This window comes from Mirounga angustirostris, unplaced genomic scaffold, assembly GCF_029215605.1.
Source record: "Mirounga angustirostris isolate CCGP_5_RB_7025 unplaced genomic scaffold, mMirAng1.0.hap1 SCAF_5, whole genome shotgun sequence".
Lineage (NCBI taxonomy): Eukaryota > Metazoa > Chordata > Mammalia > Carnivora > Phocidae > Mirounga > Mirounga angustirostris.
The window spans coordinates 99,989,857-100,010,737 of NW_026991713.1; the positions used below are offsets into that span (position 1 = coordinate 99,989,857).

The 20,881-nt window shown below is 49.1% G+C and overlaps 3 protein-coding genes across 9 annotated transcripts in view; 1 reads left to right on the forward strand and 2 right to left on the reverse strand.

Moving 5' to 3' along the window:
• Positions 1–20,881, reverse strand: part of TULP3 (TUB like protein 3) — a 113,596-nt gene that overhangs the window by 62,096 nt on the left and 30,619 nt on the right. The window contains exon 1 of one of the 2 annotated variants that reach the window (XM_064591710.1): positions 8,342–8,401. The exons of the other annotated variant lie outside the window; for it this stretch is intronic. The gene's annotated coding sequence lies outside the window, so the exon portion shown is untranslated. Of the gene's footprint in view, positions 1–8,341; positions 8,402–20,881 lie in introns of those variants that run through there. 2 annotated transcript variants of the gene reach the window in all.
• On the reverse strand, positions 1,507–8,448 carry RHNO1 (RAD9-HUS1-RAD1 interacting nuclear orphan 1). 5 transcript variants are annotated; one of them, XM_054507237.2, is made up of 5 exons: positions 8,342–8,448; positions 5,957–6,078; positions 4,691–4,809; positions 3,465–3,722; positions 1,507–2,383 (listed from the first exon to the last, which is right to left on the reverse strand). In XM_054507237.2, exons 4-5 carry the CDS (start codon positions 3,630–3,632, stop codon positions 1,784–1,786), a joined length of 768 nt encoding a protein of 255 aa, XP_054363212.1. In that variant the 5' UTR covers positions 3,633–3,722; positions 4,691–4,809; positions 5,957–6,078; positions 8,342–8,448; the 3' UTR covers positions 1,507–1,783. The 5 variants fall into 5 exon arrangements, with proteins under 5 accessions (XP_054363212.1, XP_054363213.1, XP_045730013.1 ...); XM_054507238.2 differs by lacking the exon at positions 4,691–4,809 and having other exon boundaries at positions 3,507–3,722; XM_045874057.3 differs by lacking the exon at positions 4,691–4,809.
• On the forward strand, positions 8,332–20,762 carry FOXM1 (forkhead box M1). 2 transcript variants are annotated; one of them, XM_064591690.1, is made up of 9 exons: positions 8,332–8,707; positions 10,685–11,233; positions 11,800–11,945; positions 13,328–13,519; positions 14,577–14,705; positions 15,418–15,462; positions 16,083–16,155; positions 16,341–16,516; positions 18,744–20,762. In XM_064591690.1, exons 2-9 carry the CDS (start codon positions 10,732–10,734, stop codon positions 19,767–19,769), a joined length of 2,289 nt encoding a protein of 762 aa, XP_064447760.1. In that variant the 5' UTR covers positions 8,332–8,707; positions 10,685–10,731; the 3' UTR covers positions 19,770–20,762. The 2 variants fall into 2 exon arrangements, with proteins under 2 accessions (XP_064447760.1, XP_045727136.1); XM_045871180.3 differs by having other exon boundaries at positions 16,086–16,155.

The window sequence follows — 20,881 nt, forward strand, 5'->3', positions numbered from 1 at the left end:
CTAGGGGGCGGAGGCGCCAGGAGTTAAAGGCGCCTGCGCCCGAACTCTGGTGACGCGCTAGGTAGGGCTGGGTCCCTGGAGCGCGTCTCGGGGATGGGATGGAGCCGCTGGGGGGCAGGGGGGCGGGGCGGGGGGCGGAGGACGGAGGGATGTGTTCGCTACAGCTGCGTTGGCTCCCAGCGGCGGGGAAGCCAGTTCGTCGGAGGAACGGCCCATCCCCCTAACCGCCACCCACGGAGCGGCCTCCCCCGCGTCCCCGACGTTTGTACCCAGAGACCACCCAGAGTGCTTTCCAGAGGTCTGTAATGTTAGGACCCACTCACAGACCTCTGCCGGCTCCCTCACGATCCGGCCCCTCCCGACACCGGAGACTTCTGGGAAGCACCCCGTACCCTCTCCCGCAGTCATCCGCCGTTAAATGCATCTTTCATAGTTATCTGGTCTCTCATTCCAACTGCACAAAACTCCTTCAGCCTCCCCCACTCCAGCCCAAGCTTTTTAGAGCATTGCTAGACCAATTCTACAGACTTTAAGAACCTTTCCCATTATCTCTCTACGGGCCTATGGTCGATCTTCAAACATCCGTATCCCATGAGATTTGCCATCTATATACTCTCGTTTCCAATAAATCTTGTCTCCACTTCCTTTCTCACCACCAATTTACACAATCATTGTAACCCCTGCAAAACATCCTGGCAAAAGTTATCGCATGTTGGGTTTATAGCATTCGGAGGTCAGCTGTTTCCACGTTGGGTTTGCCTTTCTAAGAGGCACAGAAGTTGGCACAAGCTAGGAGAGCAGAGCATCGTCTCAAAGTGTCAGCCTCCACTCCCTGTGTGACCCTAAACACAGTCCTTTATCTGGGCTTCAGATTCCCATCTATGAAATAAACAGAATAATCCCTGCTTGTTTAGCTCTGGCTAGACCAGACAGAGTAGGTTCTTAAAACTGAACAGATACAGTTGAAAGAGATGCTATCCGTATTGGTCAAAGGGCAAAGGAGAGTTTTTGCCTGGGCAGTACTGCTCTAGTTACAGAAAGTAGTCTTCTCTGAAAAGTTCCCATATTTAATTACATACATTTCAAGAAATCATTTTCCCACCCTATTTGGCATTTACAGACTTCTTTGAATGGAAATAGAAAACCAAAACACAACAAACCTAAGTAACTTATCTATGTCCCCTTTATCGCCCCTAACCCCACTGTATTCAGTGAAACAGGGCTTGCTGCCTTTCCTCACCTTGGCCTTTTAGCAGATGAGCAAGGTTGTAGAGGTGGCAGCTCAGCTACAAAGTCACAGAGTTTGCTTTTATTTTTCCTGTCCATCATGTCATAAAGGAAGCTGCTGCTGAGCCTGACACAGAGTTGGTACTCAAAAATGTGGAATGAATTAGTTTGGAGGAGGTGATTAGAGGATTAACTAGTAGTTTTAGAAAAACAACAAAGAAAGACTGTGGAGAAGGCAGTATTGCTGCATGATCAGTAATCAGAAGCAGGGTTCTCTAAAACCTTTCTGCAATCATTTATTTACATACATTTTAAATAGTTACTACAAGATACTTTAAAATTTTAGACAGTTAATGTTAAGAAAAATATGAACTGTTTATGACACTAAAAACTTTTTAGGAAAAGACATCTTAAAAAGCAAATCTGGGAACTGAATTCCCTTACGACTCCAAGGTTCTGGTTAAAACATCTTTTTTTCTATTGAGGTTATTGGTACTATTTCCATTTTATCCTCCTGTTGTACTCTCCTGTGAACCAGAAAAGTACTTTAGCAACTTTATGAAAATTTCTTGAGACTGCTGGTGCCGGAGAAATCCAGTGAGTTTTTCACAAGGAACTGGTTTTTGTTCAGCTTCCCTCTCTCCCTGAGGTAAGTAAACAAGTGGTGTCGTTTCCTCCATGTGACCTTGATCCCATACTTCTCCTCAGGAGTGTCTTTAACTAGAACAGGCCCAGGCTCTGGGCTCTTGGGAGTACTAGCATGGAAGGAGCAGCTCGGAAGGCTACTTTCCCTCTGACCTGGGGGAACAGGCCCCTCCTTCACAAACGAGGACTCTGGGGTCTGGATATCAGGGGGAATGAATACATAAGGTAAGTTTTGAAGCGCATGTGCTGACACTTCCCCACAGCTTTGAGGACTGAGCATTGGAACTAAGGGCCTTCCAGAAATTTGCTTTTCTGATTGACCGGGGCATTCCCTGCTTAAGGGGATCCCAAGTGTGGCTGAACAAGAGGAAAACAGTGGACTGTCAAATGTTAGATGTGGGAACTTGGAGGCGGTAGATTTTCGACTTGCATGTCTTGCCTGGTTTCGATGATGACATTTCTGGTTCACCGGGAACCAGCTTTCTGCTGTCATATCAAACTGAGGTGATACCTTTAGGATTAAAAACAAAAACCAAAAAGAAGTGAGGAGAGCCAGCTACCAAGTACGAACGAACCTGAGGGAGGAAACTATATCCAAGGACCAGAATTCTAAATGGGGGCCCACTATAGTAATGGACACAAAACGAAGTATTTGTCTAATGGGATATTAAAAGAAAGGGATATGAGCTTTGGGCAAGTAATTCGATCTCTCTGGCTTTCCGTTTCCTTGTGTGTAAGAAAGGGGACAATGCCTCCTTCGCTTTATCACACCATACAGCTGCAACGTGTGTATCTTTAAACTTTGAGGGCAGAGACCAGCAGTCTTCCTCACCTTTGATGCCCAGCACCTAGCAGAGTGCCTGGCATGAAGAAGGCCCCCTGTAGAGTGAATGCTGAGTGCAAGAATAGGGAGTGAGATCATGTATGGAAAGCAACTAGCATAAGACCTGACACATGGCGAGTCCTCAGTAAGTGTCCATTCCTCTTCTCATCCATGGGATTCTAACATCTCAATTTCTTCTACAATCCCAAAGCAAGTATTATGGTTCTTCCAAGCAATCCTGAACAAGCTATATATATTAAGCACTCTTATGTGAAGTTTATGCTTTTGTCTGGCCCTCTGGTTATACCACTTTCCTGACAGTAGCTATATTCTCTTCCTAGGGCCTTGAAACTGTCAAAATACATGCCATTTCTGTGGGGTTTTTTCCAGGTTCACTCTCTTAAACTATAAATATAGTACCTAGCTAAATAGTTTACCTCTCAAGTGACACTTGGGGAACAATCTCATTTTTTATTCATTCGGCCATTTATCTGGCTTCTTCACTGAGCTACCGAGTAACAATGAAACTTTTATATTGAACTCTTTAAGAAGAATGTGGGGGGAAAGACTCCAACTCCAACCAGCCCTTGCCTCAGCTTGAACTTAGAAAAGAAGATATCCCCGAGAAGATGGCTGATGACAGAAAGAATACATTGCCTCTTGTCCCTGCTCCCATGAATCTTTGGAGGCCCTGGTTTAAGGGGCAGAAGGGGCAGCATTCTACGAAGGCTAACAGAGCAAAAGTCAAAGTAAGAATCCCATGGCCTACCCAGGAAGTGACGGTGTTATGGTCAATGGGCTTGCTGGGCACCTGTCTAGTGTGGGTGATGGTAAACTGGGGAGAGCCATAATGGTGTTTGGGGCCCTCCAGTGGTGGTTCTTGGAATAGCAGCTGGGCTTTCTGGGAAGGCTGGCGGCGTTTTTTTCTGGGAGGCATCAATAGGTGAATGAAGAGCAGTTAAAATTAGTAACCACATGATGCTGGTTGTTGTCAGGTCGGGGTTCAGGCTCCGATTCCAACCCATGCCTGCAGAGAAAAAAACAAAAGCTGGGAGACAATTCTGATGATTCCGTCCCCAGCTCTTGCTCATCCTCTGCCAACCAGTTCTACTATCAACTACCACCCCTACCTCCACACCTTGGGGAGTGCAGCTTCTATCCCTGCACCACCAAGTAAATACACAGTAGTTCCTGGTCAACAGCATTCATCCAACGCACACTGATCGAGCACGTGTTGAGTGCCGTGCTGGGTGTTGGGAATTTAAAGATTCTACAATCATTTATCGAGTGCCAAGTGCTTGCAGGGACACATAAGAGAGACTGTCCCTATCTTCAAAGAGCTGAGAGGCTAGCAGAGGGAGACAGACAATTCCGATAATGGGAAGAATGCTTCCACTCACCCCAGGGGAGGCTTTCTAGAGAGGGTGATACCTGACCTAGTACAGAAGGGATAAGGAAAGCCAGAGAGCAGAGAGAGCAAGGCACTCCAGGCTGAGGAACAGCACATACAGAGGCACGGAGACAAGACTGTGAACTCAAGGTATCACAGGCTCCATGGAGCTGGACACAGCGTATGCAAAGACAAATGCAAGACCCCAGAGGCTGAACCCAGTGTCAGGGTCAGGTCAGAAAAAGCAGGTGTACCATAGGTGTTTGGACTCTAGCCTAAGTAGTCACTGAAGATTTTCAAGCAGAACGATATGATAACACTTAGTTTTTTTTAACTTTCCCTCCATATAATTCTGAACATACACAAAAGGAGAATGAATAATATGAGCCCCCGTGTACCCATCACCCAGTTCCAACATCAGCCCATAGCCAATCACAATCCATCCACACCCTTTATCCACTTCCCCTACCCCTATATTATTATGAAGAAAAGATGAATATTCCCAGCCATTATGCCATCCCCATTAATACAACATATATATATATTCCTTAATATTATCAAATATCCAGGGATGCCTGGGTAGCTCAGAGGGTTAAGGGTCTTGCCTTCGGCTCAGGTCATGACCCCAGGGTCCTGGGATCGAGTCCTGAATCAGGCTCCTTGCTCAATGGGGAGCCTGCTTCTCCCTTTGCCTGTCGCTCCCCCTGCTTGTGCTCTCTCTCTCCTACAAATAAAAAAATATATTATCAAATATCCAGACATGTTCAAATTTTCAATTGTTCCATAAATGTCTTAATTGGTTGTTTTTGTCTTTTAGACAGATCATCCTGGCAACAGTGTGGAAGGAGAGGGAGTACTCTGGAAACAGGGGGACCAGTTTTAGGAGGTTACTCTGTTACTGAAGTGAGAAATGATCAGGCCTGAATCTGGGCTGTGTTGGCGGAAATGGGAGGCAAGACACAGAAGCAGGATCAACAGGACCCGGAGTAATAAACAGGCTGAAAAAAGTGAAAAAAAGGTCCATTGACTCTAGTAACCAGATCGACTTTATTTTTTTTTTTTTATTTTTTTTTTTTTTTTAAGATTTTTTTTTATTTATTTGCGAGAGAGAGAATGAGAGACAGAGAGCATGAGAGGGAGGAGGGCCAGAGGGAGAAGCAGACTCCCTGCCGAGCAGGGAGCCCGATGCGGGACTCGATCCCGGGACTCCGGGATCATGACCTGAGCCGAAGGCAGTCGCTTAACCAACTGAGCCACCCAGGCGCCCCCAGATCGACTTTAATAAGAGCTTCATCAAGGGCGCCTGGGTGGCTCAGTTGGTTAAGCGACTGCCTTCGGCTCAGGTCATGATCCTGGAGTTCCGGGATCGAGTCCCGCATCGGGCTTCCTGCTCAGCAGGGAGTCTGCTTCTCCCTCTGATCCTCCCCCATCTCATGCTCTCTCTCTCTGTCTCATTCTCTCTCTCAAATAAATAAATAAAATCTTTAAAAAAAAAAAATAAGAGCTTCATCAAGTGGAAGGGTGGGATAGAAGTTTGCGTGCAATGGAGAGGTGCGCAGGAGGTACAGCTGGCATCCAGCGAAGTCCCACAACAGGGCAGACTGGTTCCACCACACATTCATGATTCATTCAGTCAGTCAACCATAAAAAGTAACATACTCTGACTTCTGTCACTAGGCAGTGGAGATACAGGTAAAGAAGGAAGAAAGGACAAATCATTTTTAGGGAGAACACAGGTAGTACACACAGCTGTTTGTTCGTTCATTCAGCCATTCAACAAATACTGAGTGCCCGCAGTGCTAGGCCCTGTTCTTGGTGCTGGAAATATATACCAGAGAACAAAATGAAATCCCTGCCCTCGTGGTACTTACATCCTAGTTGGGAAGTGACTATGGAGAAAATCCAAACAGGATAAGGGGTTGAGCCAACTCAGTGCTCTTTTAGAGAGGGCTGTCAGGGAAGGCGACTGAAAAAGTGATATTTGAGCAAAGACCTGAAATGAAGAAAGGAGAGCAGATGAGAAACAGTTCATGTGACACGGGGCTTCACAGGCAAGGTTAAGGACTCTGGACTTAACTATTCTTAGTGTGACAGGAAGCCACAGCAAGGCTCTGGACAGGGAAGCGACATTTCTACTTTACAATGAGAACTTTAGGCGCTCTGTGAGAACAGGTGGGTTGGAGACAGCAGGCACGGAGAAAGGAAGCAGGGCACCCAGTTAAAGGGCTGCTGCAGGAATCCAGTGGAGAGATGACAGCAGTAACAATGCCTCCAGTCAGTGTTGACATTAGCCAGCCTCCAATAGACATGACATTGCTCAGCAGCAATCCTACTATGTTCCCTTCATCAACTCAATATCCGCAGATTATCTTAAGATGTTTCCACTTTCTTAAAACCTTAGAACTCCCCTTCCCTCTTAACAAATGACCTTATTTCCTACTTCACAGAGAACGTAGGAGACGTTAAAGAAAATAAACTCACTTTCCAGATACCAAACATACAAACCTATATATATATCTGCATCCATTCTCTTTATGCTATAATCGCAGGTCAGTCCCATTTGCTCTGTAAAACCTTTCCCTCTGGCTGTGTTTTGGAGCTTTCCTTACTTTATACACCTTTCTTAGGCAATGATCGGCTCACACCTACAAGTGGATGACTTAAGTATTTATACACTCAGCTTAGAATTCTCTACACTCAGTACCCACATTGCCACTGCCTACTTGACAGCAACTAGATGTCTCAAATGCACCTTAAACTCAACTTATTTAAGTTTTCCAGTTGACTCCAAATATCTTTTTTTTTTTCCTTTTTAAGGTATTATTTATTTATTTATTTGAGAGAGAGAGAGAGAGCGCACACAAGCAGGGGGAGCTGCAGAGGGAGAGGGAGAAGCAGGCTCTCCGCTGAGCGGGGAGCCTGATGCGGGGCTCCATCCCAGGACCCCAGGATCATTACCTGAGCCAAAGGCAGACGCTTAACTGACTGAGCCACCCAGGCACCCTCAAACTCAACATATTTAAAACTGAATTCATGATCATCTCCCCTGCACCCGCTCCACAGGTGATTATCTTGCAAGGCCCTTGCTCGGGGTATTATCCTTCATCTAGTTATGCAGCCAGAAACCCTGACATGTCCCACCTCTGTCCCCATCCAACACCACCAAACCCTGACAATCTTACCTCTTAAGTATGTCTTCAATAATGCCCCTTTGGCCCCTTTCTCTTGCTCTCCTTCTCTCCCCACCACTCTTCAAGTTCCAACAGTTCTGGTCTGGAGTATTGCAATAGCCTAAACGGGTCTACCCTAATCCACTCCAGCACCCCCTGCAGAGGAGCCTTTTAAAAATGCAAATCTGATCCTGACTCACTTCTGCTTAAAACTGTTGATTTCTGGATAAGGACCAAACTCCCTCAGTTATGGCTAAGGTCCTATTTCCTCTGGCTCCAGCTTCATCTCACACCACACTCTATTCAGGTCCTCTCAGCTCTGACTCCCAGATATTCTTCAGCCTTTGCACAGCCCAATCTTCTTCCTTTTGCTTTGCGGGGTTCACTTCCTTCTTTACACAAAAGCATCAGACCTCAGAACAAGCTTCCGTCGGAAAAGCCTTTCCTGACCTACCGAAGGCAAGATCTTATTGTAGATGGTCAGTTATCAATGACCTCTAATTTATCCCTTCGCAGCTATAATTCTCCTTTTGCTTATTCGATTCTTCAAAAATGTCTGTTGTCTCCTCTCTTCCCATTAGACTGTATACAGAGTAAGCAAAGAACCTCCCCTACCACTGTTATCCTAGCAGGGCCTGGCACATAGTAGGCGCTCAACAAAATGTGCCGAGCAAGTTAATAAAGTATTATCATGGCGTGGAATTTTTTTTAAGAGGAAGCTTAAACAACGTGATACGCCTGTCGACTAGTCGAGGCGGCCAGACGATCGTTAGTTGGAGGGGAATGGAGCAGTTTCCCCCAAGCAGGGAAGCCAAGCCTGGGAGGCTTTACAAAGGCCAGAAGCTGGCGAGGGAGGCGGGAGGAGCGGCGCCGGGGGAGGGCTCAGGCAAGCGACCCAGAACGCACGAGGGAGCGCAGGCCGAGGGCGCCGGCCCCGGGCAGGGCCGCCTCCCCGCCGCCCCGGCCGGCCCCGCCCGCCGCCCGCCGCCCGCCGCCCGCCGCGGGGGCCCCTCCTGCGCCCTCCCGGCCGCCCCCGGCCGCCCCCGGCCGCCCCCTCCCCACGAGCCGGCCACGGGCCCGCCTTACCCGCCCGGCGGCGTCCCGGCCGCCGCTCCCCTGGGCCGCCGCAGCGTTCGAGCGAGGAACGCGGAGACAAGGGCGGCCGCCGATTGGCGACGCTCCGTCACGTGACCGCAACGCTCCGCCGGCGCCAATTTCAAACAGCGGAACAAACTGAAAGCTCCGGTGCCCGACCCCACCCCCGGCCCCCCGGCCCGGGACCCCTCCCCTCCCGGGATCCCCCGGGATTCCCCACCCCTCCCGCACCGCCGGGGACCCGGCCGGCCTGGCGCGAGTCTCTGTCCGGGCCCCTGGCTCGGCCCCCAGGTTGGAGGAGCCCGGAGCCCGCCCTTGGAGCCACAGCCCAGCAGCGGCGGCGGCTGCAGTCGGGAGGTGAGCGGGGGGCGGAGGAATGCAGTCCAAGCCCCGGCCCCGGCAGAGCAGGGAGCCCGGGCTCGGGCGCCGAGGTCAGGGGGTCTAGCAGCAGGGCGCGGTACCAGAGTGGAGGTTTGGGGCCACACGGGAACGAGGGCTGAGAGAGGGTGCAAACTTTTTCTGCATCCGGCCAACCTCCTGGCCTTGTCCTCACTTCTTTCTCAAACCACCTCTTGGCCTTCCCTGGAAGTTTGACCTCTGCGCCCTGCCCACAACCTCGGGAGGGCTGCTGGGGTGGCCTACTTTTCTAGGCAGACCGTGGCTGGCATGAAGATTGAGCTTATTCTGCGTTAAGTCAAAGACAAACCTGCCCACACCCTCCCCTGCTCCCAAGCGCTCTCACCACTGAGCCGCACTGCCTCCACTCCACCCTTTTCCAGGGCCCTTATCCTTTTTTTTGAGAACCTGCAAAGTTTCCGTGGTCAGGATGGGCAGTGGTGTCAGAGGGGTCACTCTGGAAGTCCCCTAGCTTAAAGTGTTGGCCGTGATAGGAAGAGACTGATCAGAGTTGAAAGCAAAATTAAGCCTTAGACCAGGAAGATACCTTTTGGGGTTGGGGAAGGAATAATAGTATTTACTCACTGGTGGGGCGGGGGGAGGCTTGAAGAGATAAGAGGTAGAAATAAAACTGAGATTTGAAAGTAGAGGAAACCTAGTTATAAAGGAAAGGGAGGAGGCAGAGTGGAGAGAGCCTATGAACTCTAAGCAGATGGCAAATGTCATCAGACTGTGACAGTCATTTTTAGGGAGATAGTGGATGTCCTAACACAGACAGCCCATTCTTCTGTCAAAGTACCTTTAAATAGGATTACACAATTTTACATGATGACAGAGTATCCCGTGTATCTATTAAAATCAACAAACACGAAATTTTTTTTAAAGATTTTATTTATTTGAGAGAGAGAGAGCACAAGAGCGGGGTGAGGGGCAGAGGGAGAAGCAGACTCCCCGCTGAGCCGGGAGCTCAATGTGGGGCTCAACCCCAGGACCCCAGGATCATGACTTGAGCTGGAGGCAGACGCTTAACCAACTGAGCCATCCAGGCACCCAACAAACACATTTTATTTTTTTAAAGATAAAACTATTTTCCTTAACATGACAGAACCACCTTAGCATATTGATGACAGCACATTCTACTGGTCAGGAGATAAGGATTATAGTCTTGGTTCTGGAAGAGAAATCAAGGACTCCAGTAACATGCTTAGAAAGTTAAAGTAGGAATAAACACACGCAAGGACTAAAATGTCGCTATAGAAATATTTTGCAAATTGTGAAAGAAAAGTGTACTCTTTCTTTTACCAGTGCAAGGATAATAGCCTGTGAGATGAATAGTCCCAGGGGCCTTGACTAGAGCAGTTTCCGTTTTCTCTGAGGTCTTGTGAAGTAGGAGATGATGGCAGGGGAGCGGTAGTGCAATCTGCCTTTCTCCTCTGATTCCATGGGCACTGATCCTTTTATTTATAGACAAAGATGGTGTAAAAATATACAGGCTTTATCAATCATAAAATAGATTACGGGATCAGAGTTTTGTCCGGACTCCTCAAATTGCTAAATGTCCTCAATTCCAGCATTCCTGTCCCTAGAGTCACTGCAAGTGATCTGTAGTATAATAAGCAATAATAGAAATTTCCACATTTTTTTAACTGTCCCACTCATTTCTGTAGCCAAACATTCTTAAGCTTCCGGAAGACCTTTGGCCGTGTTGACCTTCAACCCAGTCCTGCTTTCCCCTTTTGAAATGCTTCAGTTTTAGCCTTCTTTTGTCATAGAACTCATCCCCTTATTGTCTGAGGTCTTTACAGAGGCCCAGGGATCATTAACCTGGGCCTGTGGGCTCATGCTTTTGGTCATGGAAAGAGGAACGCCTCTCTCTAGCAGTACCTCCTTCTCAGCCTAACAAATCTCTGACATCCTGCTGTTCCTTGCACTTTCCAGGGCCCATGCTTGTGATTCTCAATGGAGAGTGAAAGCACAGATTCATAATGAAAACCAGCCCCCGTCGGCCACTGATTCTCAAAAGACGGAGGCTGCCCCTTCCTGTTCAACATGCCCCAGGTGAAACATCAGGAGAGGAACCTAAGAGGCCCCCTGCCCAACAAGAGCCTGGCCAAGCACAGGCTTCCAAGGAGGCGGCAGAGTCCAACTCTTGCAAGTTTCCAGCTGGGATCAAGATCATTAACCACCCCACCATGCCCAACACCCAAGTGGTGGCCGTCCCTAACAATGCCAATATCCAGAGCATCATCACAGCATTGACCGCCAAAGGAAAAGAGAGTGGCAGCAGTGGGCCCAACAAATTCATCCTCATCAGCTGTGGGGGAGCCCCCACTCGCCCTCCAGGACCCCAGCCTCAAGCCCAAACCAGCAATGATCCCAAGAGGACAGAAGTGGTCACCGAGACCCTGGGACCAAAGCCGGCAGCTAGGGATGTGAATCTTCCTAGACCACCTGGAGCCCTTCCTGGGCAGAGATGGGAGAGCTGTGGTATGTGGTCTGCAAGGCAAAGGGATGAGGAGCCCAGCCTTTCCTCTCTGGTGGCAAGGACTGCAGTCCGTCACGTTGATACTTAACAGACAGGCACCTAGCCTGAACCAGGGGAAAGTCTTGTCTGTCTTCATCCTGAATCCTTGACCCAGATCCTTTGGGCGCTGTTGAAAGTGCCCAAATTATAATTTAGCATTTCTCTTACTTTCTTTAAATTAGGAAAGGATTTGTTTATTTTTGCGAGTTATCTTCCCCGTCGACCGTATAAGGAAATAGAAATCTTTCTCCATTTTAATAAAGGAGAAAACTGAAGCATGAGGAGGAAAAGTGACTTTGTTTGTGCAAATACTAACTCTTTGTTAAGGTTGCCTTGACTGATCTCTCCTGAATTTCTCCTGAAATCCTTAATGGGGCAGAGTACCTGAGGGCCACAATAGATTCAGCATGTGATCCCTGTCCCTACGGGTAGAGGTCTCGGAGAGATGCTCCCCAACCTCCGATTTTGATGGGCCTGGCACACACTGGATCAGGCAGCTAAGTGGCATCTTGGATTGTTTCCCCTCTAGCTGGAGGCGAGGCAGCAGGCTGCACTCTCGACAGCAGCTTGACCAACATCCAGTGGCTTGGAAAGATGAGTTCTGATGGACTGGGCTCCAGCAGCATCAAGCAAGAGATGGAGGAAAAGGAAAATCGTCACCTGGAGCAGAGTCAGGTAAAGGTGACTTCTCACTAGGGGAGTCAGGGCCAGTGCAGGGAATTTCTAAGAAGGGAAATGGATCAAGTGACCTTGGAGCAGAATTTCCAAGTTCTGGTATTAGCACTTCACTTAGTGCGATTCTGCATAACGTTTGAGCTACCTTTCTGCCTGGAATCTTTTTTGCCCCATCTGTGAAATGTCCTCGAGGGCAGATGCTCCTGGCTCGCTCAGTATTCCATGAGCACTAAGTTTAGTACTCTGCCCTTGGCAGGTACTCAGAAAATGATGAAGAGATCTTAGTTGGGAAAGCCACTTGAGCCTTAAAGAGGCAGCCCAACAGTATGAAAGGTTAGAGCATAAGATAGAGTACAAGATAGTTCTATTAGAAGATACATTAATAGCAAATAAAGTGAGTTAGGTGTGAATGTTAAATACTTCCCCGGTAATCAAACTCGATTTGACCCAACTATGTGGCCTGGGGTTGTTTTCAGTATTGCCATATTGTTGCATATACCCTTAAATCAGTCATTGCAGCCTTTAAAAAGTGAAAATTTACATGGATGTGTGCATAAGTAAAACTTAAAACTTGTGCACTTTCTAAAGTTAGAGCGAGGTTTTTAAAATTTTTTATGTATTTTTTAAAGGATTTATTTATTCCAGAGAGAGAGAGAGTGAGCGAGCGGAGGGGCAGGGGGGGCAGAGAAAGAGAGAGAATCTCAAGCCGACTCCAAGCTGAGTACAGAGCCCAACCCAGAGCTTGATCCCAAGACCCTGAGATCATGACCTGAGCTGAAACCAAGAGTCAGAGGCTCAGCTGACTGAGCCACCCAGGCAGCTCAGAGCTCAGTTTTTTCAAATGTGACTGATCAGCTCTTTGCTTGAGACTTAGCCAGATGTATGTTTTGCAGACATTTGTCTGTCCTATACTCTTGAGAGTATCTGTCTCATACAAACCCTGAAAAGAGGTCGGTTTATTCACATCACATCAGTAGTAGAAAGCAAACGAAGACATTGGTCTCTTGACTCTGAAAAATGAGCATGGTTTTAGGATAAAATCAATGCTTTAAGAATCCTAGTGTACACCCAAATTTTCCCGAGAGGTTTCTACTAGCAGACTGGACCTCCACTATGATGGGACAAAATATTCAACAAAATGAACAATGACAGAGAAGTGGCTCCACATTGTCTAGGGACTGGACTAGATCATCGCTATGCTTCCTAATCCTAAAATTTTATTCTATGGACTAGTCGTCTCAGATGAGTAGGTTTCTAGCACAATTCTGCCGGTTAAGAGGTTTCTCTGGGGGATGTTCTTTGCTGGGGGCCCAGGGCAGGCATTATGAACTCTTCCATGTCATTTCTTTTTCTCCTTGCCTTTGGCTTCTCGTAACCCTCAGGTCGAGGAGCCCCCGGGAGCATCAGCATCCTGGCAGGACTCTGTGTCTGAGCGGCCGCCATACTCTTACATGGCCATGATACAGTTTGCCATCAATAGCACCGAGAGGAAGCGCATGACCTTGAAAGACATCTATACTTGGATCGAGGACCACTTCCCCTATTTCAAGCACATTGCCAAGCCAGGCTGGAAGGTACATAGCAACCCGTAGCGACGAACGCCGAGGTCACTCTGGCCCAGCAGTGTGTCCACGCAGATGTGCAGCCCTTTGTGTGTGGTGCTCTGAGGAACAGTTAAATGCAAAGAAAGCTGGAACCGTAAACAATTGTATCTTTCTTGGACGTGACTTGATCCTGCCGATTCCAGGCAAGATGGTCAGCAGGAGCTCTGCAGCCACTTCATTGGTCCCTCCCTGAGGTCCCTAAGGGTAGAGGTCTTGGAGAGACTGTCCAGGGTAGCACTGAGCCTCCTCTTGTGCTCCGTTGAACCACAGCTGCCGTGACTAAGTAGCTTTATGAAAAGATCTTAATGAACAAAAAAATGCTGTCCGTGAGCCTCGTGATCCAAGATTCACCTCCTCTAATGTCACATGTCCTCTCCAGAAGGCAGGGACATTCTCTTCATTGTACTCGTGGGGACACTGAAGTCCCTTGGAGTCGCTGTCACTCACACTACCCTGACAGAGCCACAGTGTTGGTCTTCTGACAGAGGCGCAGCTCCAAGCGAGGGTATTTTTGTTTTGTTTCCTCCACAGTAGAACTCTTTTTTTTTTTTAGATTTTTATTTATTTATGAGAGAGAGAGGGGAGCTGCAGGCAGAGGGAGAAGCAGGCTCCCCACTGAGCAGGGAGCCTGATGCGGGGCTCGATTCCAGGACCCTGGCATCATGACCTGAGCAGAAGGCAGACGCTTAGCAGGCTGAGCCACCCAGGCGTCCCCACAATAGAACTCTTCACACGCTTACCTCAACGAAATTTCCTAGTTTCTTAGTTTTTTCACTCACCTGTCTTGCTACTGAATGCTTCATGGCCTCGGTCCTCCTTCCTAGCCGCCGACAGCCATCCGGGTCTTTTCTTTACCACCAGCCATTGGATTGATGGCTTTATGGCCCAGCTTGCCAGCTCCTAGACCATGAGGACACTGCTGGCTACAGTGGGGGAGGTCTGAGGCTGATGTCCCCTGGGGAAACATCAAAGGGGATGACTCTGAAGCTAAAGTAGCTGATAAGTAGTTGTCTTTCTCTCCTTGCAGAATTCCATCCGCCACAACCTTTCCCTCCACGACATGTTTGTTCGGGAGACATCTGCCAATGGCAAGGTCTCCTTCTGGACTATCCACCCCAGTGCCAATCGCTACTTGACGTTGGACCAGGTGTTCAAGGTGAGTATCCTGGTTCCATCTAAATAGGGCCAGAATTGGTCATCATAATATCCATCTCAAAAGGAAACAAGTCCTCCTTGTGATGATCTTATCTGGCCCGGGCAGAGTTAGAAGCCAGCCAGCCCAGAGACCACCTGCATAAAACTAGCTGAATTAAGTACGGTTGACACACACCGAATGACATACTTCTGGGCTAGACCAGGCCCTGGGGAGGGCTGCCGTGATCCAAATAGACAACTTCCCTGGACAGTGTTTGCCTAAGTGCCTTGTGGGTAAGAATTGCCCGGGATGCTTGTTAAAATATAGCTTCCCAGATGCCGCTCTTGGGGGCTTCTGACTCAGTGGGTCTGGGATGGGCCTAAGAATATGCATTTTTAACAAGCCTCTGAGGTGATTCTTTTAGTATATGTGCTGCCGAAGCGAGCACTGAGGTGATTCTTACAGAGAAAGTCTAGAAACCCCTGCTTTGCAAGAGCCCTTCTTCAGCCTGGAGACCAGAAACTGAGCCACCAGAACATCTTTTCAGAAGTTTGGGGATTTCAAAGTGCCCATAAGGCGGCTGCTAGCTCTAACTATTCCCCTGGGCGGGAAAGTCGTCCCCCGTGGCCCTCAGCATCCCACAGCACTAGCTGTTTTTCCTGACCCGGGCATACTGACCACGCTGGTGGTAACTTCATCTCATTTCTCTCCCACAATGCCTGACCGCCACCAGCCACTGGACCCAGGGTCTCCACAATCGCCTGAGCACTTGGAATCAGTAAGATTCTTTTCCTCCCGGCCCGGGGCTTGGCCTTGTTTCCCTTTCACTGTGCAGCATGGCTTTAGTGGACAGGGGAAGGGAGCCTGTGCGGCTGTGTGACTGCCGGCCCTAAACGCAGAGCACCCCTAGCCCCCGGGAGTAAGGAAATTGACGGCCGCCGCCCCAGCTCCTGCCCACTTCTCCTCCCCCTCGACGGGCACGACAACAGTGCACGGAGCAGAGCATGCTGTGGCAGGAGGACGTGCCACGGGCTTCGTGCCAGACGGCAACCTCGAGTGCATGGCGTAGGCCTGGCAGGAGGCAGTTTTCCCTCTCCCTTTCCTGCCTGGCTTTTCTTGGCCGCTCGTAGAGCTCCGCGCTTTAGCATCCCCCGGGGGTGGTGAGGACACGTGGATGAGGTGGTAGGACTGTCCTGCCGTCGTATGTCTGCGTGCCATCACCTGTTCCCACTAACCAGGCTTTGGAGACAGTGCTCACCTGCATCCGCCCCAGACCGGCTTTTTCTTTCTGGGCTGTCGGTTGGCTCAGTGCACGGTCCTGGAGCCACTGGTGGGTTCTCCTGCCTTCTCTCCCTGCCTCGCTAACCCAGGTTTCTTTCTCTCCCTCTCGGCCACAAGCAGCAGCAGAAACGACCCAATCCTGAGCTCCGCCGGAACGTGACCATCAAAACTGAACTCCCACTGGGCGCACGTTAGTATGGGACAGTGGGCATCAGGCTAGTCCTTGCTTGGGGGACGTGTTTTAGACAACCCGACTGCAGGAGTCTGGGCCCAGCTCGAAAGGCACTGAGCCCAGAGAAGGAGAGCAGAGCTCCTGGGATTGGGAAGGGGTGGATCCCTGGACCCCTGCTCCTGATCTCTCCTGTGTCCTCCTAGGGCGGAAGATGAAGCCGCTGCTACCACGGGTCAGCTCGTACCTGGTACCCATCCAGTTCCCAGTGAACCAGTCACTGGTGTTGCAGCCCTCGGTAAAGGTGCCATTGCCCCTGGCAGCTTCACTCATGAGCTCAGAGCTTGCCCGCCACAGCAAGCGAGTCCGTATTGCGCCCAAGGTGAGTGGCTTCCGTTTTCCTCTGACGAGACACTCCAGTCAATTAAAAGTGTTGGATCTATGGTTTGCAAGCTCTCTGCTAAATGTTCCTGGAGGAGCTTATAAATCTAGTTGGGTAGACAAGGCATTTTCCTTTGTATGACAAAGGAGAATTCAAGAGCTAAAAAGGAACTTGGGTTACGGTGTAAGTAATGTCAGAAGCCCATGGATACCTAATGAGTTTATAAGAATTACATTTGGGTAAGCAAACAGGTGTGGCAACAGCATTCTAATGGGCGGTGCCATGGAGGCAGGAGATGCCAGTTTATACCCAGTAACAGTAGAGTGATTGGATCAGTCTAGCTCAGGGGTTCTCAGCCTCCATACTGTTGACATTCGGGGCTGGATAACTCTTTGTTGGCGGTGGACAGATACGGTCCTACGCACTGAGGGATCTTTAGCAGCATCCCTTGTCTCTCCCCACTAGGTGCCAGGAGCATCCCCCAGTGTGACAATTAAAATGTGTCCAGACATTGCCAGATGTCCCTTAGGGGGCAGGAGGGTGGGGATAGCGCCCCTGGTTGAGCATCAGTGGCCTAGCTTGAGGAGAAGGTGAGGAGGGTGAAGTTAAGACCATTTCGTGATGAGCTACCAAGTCTGGACTTAACGCTATAGAGGATTTGTGAGCGAGAGCCGACTGATAACAAAGCAGAGAAAAGGGTTCCCTTGCCTAGGCTCTGGAGTTGAGAGAGACTTGGGTTTGCTTTATTCTTTTTAATTGAAAAAATATTTTTTAAATATACATAAAATAATACATACCATCATACGTAATTTTACCTAAATGTATCCATGTGACTAGAGCACATATACTGTTTTTGTTTTATTTGCAATCTTTTTTTCCCCTCTTATCTTTCTGCCTGCCCTCCCCCACCTTCACTCACATCCCCCTGCTGCCCGTGATACCCCGTGCTGACAACGTAGTATGCTTGCCTTCATCATTTATCCCTGCTCTTCACGTACTATACGTACACATACAGCCATAACCATTTTATATATGGACATATAACACCCAGAACATTCAAAATGGGATCACACTACACTTTCCTGCCACAGGGAAATTCTTCCAAGTCACTCGGCATTGGCGCGAATTCATTGTTTCTTAATGGCCACACAATATTTCACCGTGTGGCTAAGCCATAAATTTTCCAGCATTCCACTTTTATGGGTACATTTTGTTTCTGGGTTTTTTGCCCTACGAACAACACAGCAATAAATATCTTTGCAGGTACCTTTCTTACAAGTGCTTTTATTTCTGTGAGCTAGAAAACCAGACATGAGATTGCCCAGTGGAAAGGTGTTTTCCATTTTATTAAATCTTGCTAGATACTGGTTTCCAAAAAAATATATAATAATTTACATTTCTACCAGCAATATGTGACAAGACCAATATCTTTGCCAGCAATTGGTATTAATAGTCTTTGAACTATTTGCCCATCTGCTATGTGTAAATGAAATCTCCTTGTCTCATTTTATCTTTCTTTGCTTATCGATAAGTGTGAGTACCTTCTCATCACGTTAGGTCACTTGGAATGGTTCGAGATAGTTATGTAGGGGCATGGCCCATCTTTCTATGAGGTTTTGATAACAATATGTGAAAGTTCTTTGTTATTAAAATATTAACCTCTGTCTTTGGTGCTGAAGATATAGATAGATAGATAGATAGATAGATAGATAGATAGATAGATAGATAGATTATTTCTATCGTTTGTCTCTTTGTTTATGGAATCTCTTGCCATAGTAAGATTTTAAGTTTTTATATAGCCAATGATATCTCTCTTCTCTTTTACAGCTTCTGGGTTTCCAGTCTTGCTTAAGAAGGTCGCCCCCCACCCTCAGATTGTACATGTAGCCTCCTAGATTCTCTTTCAGGATTCGTATGGTTTTAATTTTTCTGTTGAAGTCTTTGTATGTGATATGAAACAGGCATCCAATTTTATGGTCTCAGCTGGGTACTAATTATACCAGCGCCATATTAAAACAACACTCTACCTTTTACCCCCAGAATTGAACTACCACCTTCATCATATATTCTCATATTTCATAGTTTGTAAGACTTTAAAAAGACAAAAAAGAGGACCAGTACCAGCATGTGGCTTATTTTAGTCATGACCTTGTGTCCCGCCTGGTGCCTGGGGTGAGCATCAAGGCCTGGAAAGCTCCCTCTCACCGCACCCCTGCTTTCCTTTCAGGTGCTGCTAGCCGAGGAGGGGGTGGCCCCTCTGCCTGCCACAGGGCCTGTGCAAGAGGACAAACTCCTGCTTGGAGAAGGACTGTCTCCTCTGCTTCCAGTTCAGTCCATCAAGGAGGAAGAACCCCAGCCTGGAGAGGAAACGCCACCCTTGGGGAGACCCATCAAAGTGGAGAGCCCACCCTTGGAGGAGTGGCCCTCACCATGCCTGTCTGTCAAAGAGGAATCATCTCACTCCTGGGAGGGTTCGTCCCACTCTCCCACTCCAAGGCCCAAGAAGTCCTACAGTGGGCTCAAGTCCCCAGCCCGGTGTGTCTCAGAAATGCTCGTGATTAAACGAAGGGAGGGGAGGGAGATGAGCCGGTCTCGAAGGAAACAGCACCTCCTGCCTCCTTGTCTGGACGAGCCTGAGCTCCTCTTCTCCGAGGGCCCTGGGGCTTCCCAGCAAGCCACAGAGCTCCCTTTGCCCACAGAGTCCTCTGAGACTGCCTCCCAGCTTGGCTACTCCCAGGAGGAGGGAGGACCTTTTAAGACCCCCATTAAGGAGACGCTGCCCATCTCCTCCACCCCGAGCAAATCTGTCCTCCCCGTGACCCCTGAATCCTGGAGGCTCACCCCCCCAGCCAAAGTAGGGGGGCTAGATTTCAGCCCAGTACAACCCCCCCAGGCTGCCTTTGGCCCCCTGCCTGATTCCCTGGGGCTGACGGATTTTAGCACCACCCCGCTGAAAAGTATCCCCCTCTTTGACTCACCCCGAGAGCTCCTCAATTCGGAGCCCTTTGACCTCACCTCTGACCCGTTCAGCACCTCCTCCCCCTCAGATATGGAAGTCCCCAAGCCACAGTCCCCCGGGCCAGAGGTGGCCAGTCTTTCTGCCAACCGCTCTCTGACAGAAGGCCTGGTTCTGGACACAATGAATGACAGCCTCAGCAAGATCCTGCTGGACATCAGCTTTCCTGGCCTGGAGGAGGACCCTCTGGGCCCTGACAGCATCAACTGGGCTCAGTTCATTCCTGAGCTGCGGTAGAGGCCTGACCTTACCCTTGCTGCCCATGCCATCCACACTTCCAGGAGCTCGTGTGGCTGGGCCATCCAAGCCTCATCTGGAGTGAGGACAGCAGGCAGGACCGTCCACTCCTCTAGCTCCACTTCGCCTGGTCACGCCATGGCCACTACCGAGCCCTCTGCAAGCAGCGAGGTCCTGGTGACCGGTCACTGTGTCACCAGTGCTCCCCAAGAGAATCCGGTTCCTCCCTCTCCCTGCTAGGAGCTGAAGGGTGGGAACAGCAAAAACAAGGGTAGAAAGAGATTAGGAACTCCCCAGACTGTTTACACCTGTGCCCAGCAGTCTCCCACCTTCCCTGCTTCTTGCAGGTGGCCCTTGTAAATAGTGTATATTCTCCAAATTATCCTCTAATTATAAATGTAAGCTTATTTCCTTAGATCATTATCTAGAGACTGCCAGAAGGTGGGTAGGATGACAAGGGGTTTCAGTTTGCTTCTGTTCCTTGCTTTTAATTCCTAGAGAAGGGAGGACCTGCAGTGCACGGTTTCTTCCAGGCCCAGGACACCTGCCTCAAGGGCTCTTTACTGTAGGCACCCAGAGAAGCAGGTCGGCTTCCTAGGGTCCCTCTTATTGCCCCTCCCTCCCACCTCCCCATGTTTCCAAGTCCGCTTTCCTGCAAGAAGAAATCCCGATAAAAAGGTCTTTTGTAGTGGGTCAAGAGTTGAATTGGGGGTGGGGGAATGGATGCATCTGAGGCCAAGAATGTGGGTCCCTACATGTGCTCCCATGAGACGTTTCTCTGATAATGTCCCTAATCATGCCAGAGAGACTAGCCATTGCCAAGAACTTGGCCCAAGGCTTGAGAAGACTGAAGGACATATAACACCTGCCTAGCTTCCTTAGCTCACACTTCAGCTTTGCCAAGAGCCACCCTAGGCCCCAGCTGACCACAGGCCTGTGAGCCAGCTCACGAACACTACCATAACTGTCAATAAAATCCAGGGTGGAAGTGTGGTCTCTGGCGTGTTGGTGTCTGGTCCCTGAGGCATACGGAGGGGGTGGAGAAGGCCATGGGAGACGATGTGATGGTGGTGACCCGGAAGAGGTAAGGCCTGAAGCCAGCATGAAGCAGC

Coding starts and splice junctions, on each gene's coding strand:
- FOXM1 (XM_064591690.1), top strand. CDS start 10,732: ATGAAAACCAGCCCCCGTCGGCCACTGATTCTCAAAAGACGGAGGCTG. Junction 11,234..11,799: donor GCAGAGATGGGAGAGCTGTG/GTATGTGGTCTG, acceptor TTTCCCCTCTAG/CTGGAGGCGAGGCAGCAGGC. Junction 16,156..16,340: donor TGAACTCCCACTGGGCGCAC/GTTAGTATGGGA, acceptor GTGTCCTCCTAG/GGCGGAAGATGAAGCCGCTG.
- RHNO1 (XM_045874057.3), bottom strand. CDS start 3,632: ATGCCTCCCAGAAAAAAACGCCGCCAGCCTTCCCAGAAAGCCCAGCTG. Junction 2,384..3,464: donor ATAACACCGTCACTTCCTGG/GTAGGCCATGGG, acceptor TTAATCCTAAAG/GTATCACCTCAGTTTGATAT.